The 5,224-nt window shown below is 35.0% G+C and overlaps 1 protein-coding gene across 2 annotated transcripts; it reads left to right on the top strand.

The window, feature by feature from the left end:
* Nucleotides 1-1,104: 1,104 nt before the first annotated feature.
* On the top strand, nt 1,105-3,567 carry LOC109582832 (putative transporter svop-1). Of its 2 annotated transcripts, XM_019997819.1 has the most exons (7): nt 1,105-1,171; nt 1,879-2,022; nt 2,762-2,852; nt 2,923-3,002; nt 3,097-3,189; nt 3,261-3,372; nt 3,524-3,567. In XM_019997819.1, exons 3-7 carry the CDS (start codon nt 2,764-2,766, stop codon nt 3,561-3,563), a joined length of 414 nt encoding a protein of 137 aa, XP_019853378.1. In that variant the 5' UTR covers nt 1,105-1,171; nt 1,879-2,022; nt 2,762-2,763; the 3' UTR covers nt 3,564-3,567. The 2 variants fall into 2 exon arrangements, with proteins under 2 accessions (XP_019853378.1, XP_019853379.1); XM_019997820.1 differs by lacking the exon at nt 1,105-1,171 and having other exon boundaries at nt 1,820-2,022.
* Nucleotides 3,568-5,224: the final 1,657 nt, after the last annotated feature.

The following is a 5,224-nucleotide window of genomic DNA, read 5'->3' as shown; positions in this document are numbered from 1 at the left end:
AACAAACAGCTTGTATAGTAGTGCTTATTCCATAAAGGTCCTGTACAGCCCACCTGATAGAATCATTAACCCCATTAGCCAGCCAGAGCCCTAAAAGCTAGAGTAAATCAAAAATTCTAGCAATAAATGCAGCTAATATAAATGGAATGCAATCACATTCTCCATTACCTGCTTTGATTTTCCTATTAAGTCAGATACCACTAAAGTTAATATAATTCTGTTGAATCCTATGCTTCCTGATATGGTAGATACACCAATCACAAATTGAATGAAGGAGAGTGTGTGAGAGCGACTAAGACAGACAGGCCGACATCATTCACAATATTCTCCTGTTATGATGCTGTTTGGGTTCCAATAGCAGTTATAATTTGGTACATCAGATAATGATTCACATATACAACCAGCAGTTGATGTACTTGTTGAATTACAGCATTCGGTTAATGAATTAAGAGTTGTCAAGAAAATCACAAAACTGCCCCTTCTCCTGTAAAATACAATTATTATCCATCATTCCTGATCCAAACTCCGTTGTGTTACATTGTAGATCAGAATTGACAGCATTACATGGATCTCCTCTTATAGACTGCCAATCTCCTGTTCCTATACAACCTATGACAAATCCACCAATCACCAGAAATCTGTTATCAGAATGAACCCTCTGTAATATGTATTTATAAGTAATAGCAAATTACTAAAATTTATAATATGAAATTACATTTCCTCACATTGTAGTGTTACTCAATATCTTCATTACCAGTGTAACAAAAAAAAGATGTACGATTGATACTTGATTGTTAAACCAAAGTTTCCAGATTCTCAAGTGTCTCCACAATTGCATCAACCCATCCAAGAACAACAAAAGAAGATATAAATATCAAGGTGATCTACAGTACATTATGCATTTAGTTTGTTTCTGAGTCAGCAAAATTCCATATTTCGAAAGGACACAACGACAAAGGACAAAGAGTCATAGAAAGTATTGCCAGAATTAACTTGAAACCTCCTCCAAAGATAGAAGAGAAGGAGAGAAGGGAGATACTGGATTTATTGCTACTCTTTTAGGGTCGATTAGTCTCTCAAGAGGAAAAAGAGCTGATAGAAGAACAAGAAGTAAAGGCAGCAGCAGCAGCTGATTCTGAACACACTAACAATAAGCCAATACTAAGAGCAGGTGATATGAGCATTCCACATGTACATGACATGTATATACCTTTAATGTGCTGTATCACATATTTTAGACAGTCGTAATGCTAAAAATTAGCAACAATGACTATATTGTTATTTTTAGACTCAATTGATCTATATAAATTGAGTCTACATGGCTCCATCTCTTCAGGCAGGACCATATATTGTACATGTACTACAAGTACAGTATATAGATCTTTTTCCAAAAATTTGCTACTTTTAAAATGGCCGTAACTTGAAAAATTGAAGTCGGGATCAGCTTAAACTTGCTACACAGCATAAGGACATCAATATGCATCAGAAAGTGTAATAAAAATTTGGGGTGATTTTGGAGCCATTTTTTGTAAAAAACCATGGGCTATAGCCTTGGGTATTTTTCAGAATTTTGGCATTTTCTTAAAATGGCCGTAACTCGAAAAATTGACGTTGGAATCACCTCAAACTTTCTACACAGCATAAGGACTTCAATATGTATCAGAAAATTTAATCAAAATTTAGGTTGATCTTGGAACCATTTTTTTGGAAAAAACCAAGGGCTATAGCCTTGGGTATTTTTCAGAACTTTGCCATTTTCTTAAAATGGCGTAACTTGAAAAAAGTTGTACATGTACCACATACATGCACATGTACATCTAACCATTATTATTATTATTATTATTTTTATTTTTATTTTTATTTTTATCATTATTGTAGAGTTTTCATTCATTGGGAATACTAATGATGATCAGGAGCTGTTACTGAATGGGACCTCATCTCCCCACCAGATACACTGAAGAGGATGAAGCTGCTGGTAGAGACGGCACAAGAGAGTTTCACTCTTTATGGGACAAAATTAAAGTAATAAAAATGAAGAGCTCTGGTAGGAAGAGCACTAAAACATTTTCAATATCTTTCAAGAAATTAGTGTTATAAATTGAGATACATGTACAATTAATGTAAGCACAGCTAGTATATTATCATGTACATGTACATGTATGTTAATGTAAAGTGTTTTTCATGTGAAACTGCTCTCAGATTTACTTGAAACTGTAGCACAATGAAAGCCGAAGTAACTTTTAACAGTAACTCAATTTTGGTAAAAATAATTTGTAATGTTTGCTGTTTTTTGACTGGAGCTCGATCTTCAGTATAGAAAGAGAGAGTGAGTGGAGGAGCAAGGAGAGTCAGAGATAGGCCTTGGCGGATTATGTCAGGATAATTTTAAGCATAATAGGGCCCAAAAGCATAAGCATATAAGCATAATAGAGCTATAAAAGAAAATTTTGAAAAAATGCATTCAGAAATGCAATAAACAGGCACTTACACTGAATAAATTAACTGTTTTTATGTTTAAACAGCTACTATTGCTCACAATACTTTCAAGAACTTCATAATTGAATTACTGGCTCACATTTTTGGGTGGGGCTAAGTTATCATAATGAAATTCATGGGCATAATTGGGAGCATAATGGCTGTTTGGTAGAGCATAATAGAGCTGTTTCCTGAGAATTGCAGCATAGCATAATCCACCAAACCCTAGTCAGAGATTGAATGAGTTTTTAAAATTTATTATTATTATTTATTTCATATTTAAAAGTTATGGAAACAGCTCTGAAGTCTGGCCAGGACTTCCGTCTCCTTTTCTCTGGCGGAATGTGGAAAACCTCAATACTCCTCATAATCATTTGGTAAGATATACTGGGGTTTACTAATAATTTACTGATAATTTACTGGGGTTTACTGATAATTTACTAATAGGTTGGGTTGTGCCTGGTTGTATTACAGAGCTATTCTAATTACTACGACAATCCTTGAGACTGGATACGATCCTCACTGTGGTAAAAATACATGTACACATGTACATGTACATATACAACTGTATGTCAAATGTCAATATACATGTACATGTACTCTGCTATTTTCCTATTACAGGAAGTGTCAATCAGTCATTAAACTCCGGCTTTCAAAACCTCACAAGTTCCTTTTACTTGAAAATTATTTGGACTTCAGTTGCAGAGTTTCCTGGTAAAACCCCTTAATTAATGATCTCAATTGATGAGTGATTTAATTCAATGTTTGTTGTACATTATTTGTAGGTATTATAATTACGCTGGTTATAATTGAAATCGTTGGATGTAATATTACAATGGCACTTGAGTTTGTTGGCTGTGCTATATTCTTTGGATTGATATTAATATGTGTATCAGAGTAAGAGATGGAGGGGGAGAGAGAGAGAGAGAGGGGGAGGAGGGAGAAAGAGGGAGGCAATGGAAAAGAGCAGGCCTGGGGTCAAGATTACATGCCTTTTGTAAAAGTACATGTAGACTCAATCACTGTACATGTATTTTTCTTTCATTAGAACTCTGCCAGGATTATTCGTTCCTCTGTCTTTGGTCTGAATGAGAAAGGAAAAATGAAGGATCGCTTTTCATTTTCAACTAATAACCTTGTGATAACTAGCATTGACATTCAGTCAGTGGAACCTGTTGATCAAAGGACTAGGGATGCTCTTCAGAAATCAGTTCAACTGGCAATTGAAATAACAACTAACTCCCAGGAGGCTACTGCACGGTGAGAGGGAGGGAGGGAGGGAAATTAGAGATTATATGAAAGGAGCAGTATTATAATGTTGCTAAAAATAGAATGCACAAATCAAGCTACTAAAATTAGTATCATCATCATCATCATTACTACTTGTACATCAGGGATTGGACAATGTACATGTAATTTGGTACTTGTTCTTGCGTGCATTTAAAAGTACTTGTAAGTTGTAAATACTTGTTACTAATTAATAAGAAGCATTTGTAGTACTTTGAAGTACTTTTATACATTTAGAGCCTTTATCAACATTCTATGTAAGAATTGATGTACCTTTGTTAGCAGTTATTGGTGTAAATCTAAAAAGGAATGGGATGTAAAAAAAGTATAGTACATAAATGTATACATTACATGTACATGTACATATGTGCATATCACCATAGTAGCATAGTATTACCAAGTGTAGCCTGGAAGAGAAAGAGCATGGTAGCAAGAATTTAGCTGTATTTAAACTTTCTGAAATATCTCCAAAAGGCTTGCCTACCATGATATTTAAGCATGTCAACTATGAATGAGAATTATTATTATTATTATTATTATTATTATTATTAGTTTGCTCTCCTTACATTCATAGGCGGCTGCAGGATTTCACTGCAAGTAGGGCAAAGGTGTGGCTAAAAGTGGGAGTGGTCAAAATGTAGGTGTGGCCATGACCACACCCACGTGTCTTGTTCTTGAGTTTTAAGACTGTTAAGACTTCTATTTCAGCATTTTGTGAAGAAATCAAGTAGAAAAGGCTCTGAAATTCTCAATGAAGAGTTAATCTGCCATTCTTGTGTTCAAAAGGAGAAAATTCAGTACCTAAAAGACCTCTATCAATGATAGAGTATCAGTAGCTGGGTGATTTAGCTGTTCAATGAGTCCTAGCTGACTATGATAATTAATAATGAAGCTGCTTTTATGATGGAGTCAGTTATTCTAGCTGCAGGTTACTGTAGATTATGCCTTCCTGAAGTGACCATAGATATAGACCTATGAAGCTTACTGTGAATAAACCATGCAGTTAGCAGCTTGTTCTCCACTAATTATCACTTTGTTTAGCAAAATAATGTAGTTTTTGTCATTAAAATAGCTATATTCCATGTAATAACTACTAAATAATTATTAATTAACTGCTAATTATGATGATGTCATCTTCCGGTAAGAAATTCTAGTAGGGCATTGCCCTCATTGCCTGCCCCTGCAGCCGCCTATGCTTACATTGAACTATTATAGCAATTTTGTAGGCAATTGTTTTAGCCCATTTTCTAGTGAAAAAGAGATTTTTTAAATTATAAGCTGTAACGCCCACGTAGAGCCATACTAATGGATATCACCACACCCGCTAATAATCCATGTGACTAGGACCATAGGACTGCGCATGCGCCATGCTCAAACACGTGAAACCTCGTGGGTTACAGCAAGAACTAAGTACAATGGATGCTGCTGAACCTTGCTCGAAAAGAAAGGAAGTCTTTAGCTA

The sequence above is a fragment of the Amphimedon queenslandica genome, unplaced genomic scaffold, assembly GCF_000090795.2.
Source record: "Amphimedon queenslandica unplaced genomic scaffold, v1.1 AMPQUscaffold_13351, whole genome shotgun sequence".
Lineage (NCBI taxonomy): Eukaryota > Metazoa > Porifera > Demospongiae > Haplosclerida > Niphatidae > Amphimedon > Amphimedon queenslandica.
Note: the sequence above shows the minus strand (reverse complement) of the source record. Positions and strands in the feature narration are given on the sequence as shown.

What these genes read in the sequence shown, in the direction of transcription:
- LOC109582832 (XM_019997819.1), top strand. Translation starts at nt 2,764, where the DNA reads ATGGAAACAGCTCTGAAGTCTGGCCAGGACTTCCGTCTCCTTTTCTCT. An exon ending in ATACTCCTCATAATCATTTG is followed by an intron (nt 2,853 to 2,922) that starts GTAAGATATACT and finishes ATTTACTAATAG; the next exon opens with GTTGGGTTGTGCCTGGTTGT. An exon ending in TTCAGTTGCAGAGTTTCCTG is followed by an intron (nt 3,190 to 3,260) that starts GTAAAACCCCTT and finishes CATTATTTGTAG; the next exon opens with GTATTATAATTACGCTGGTT.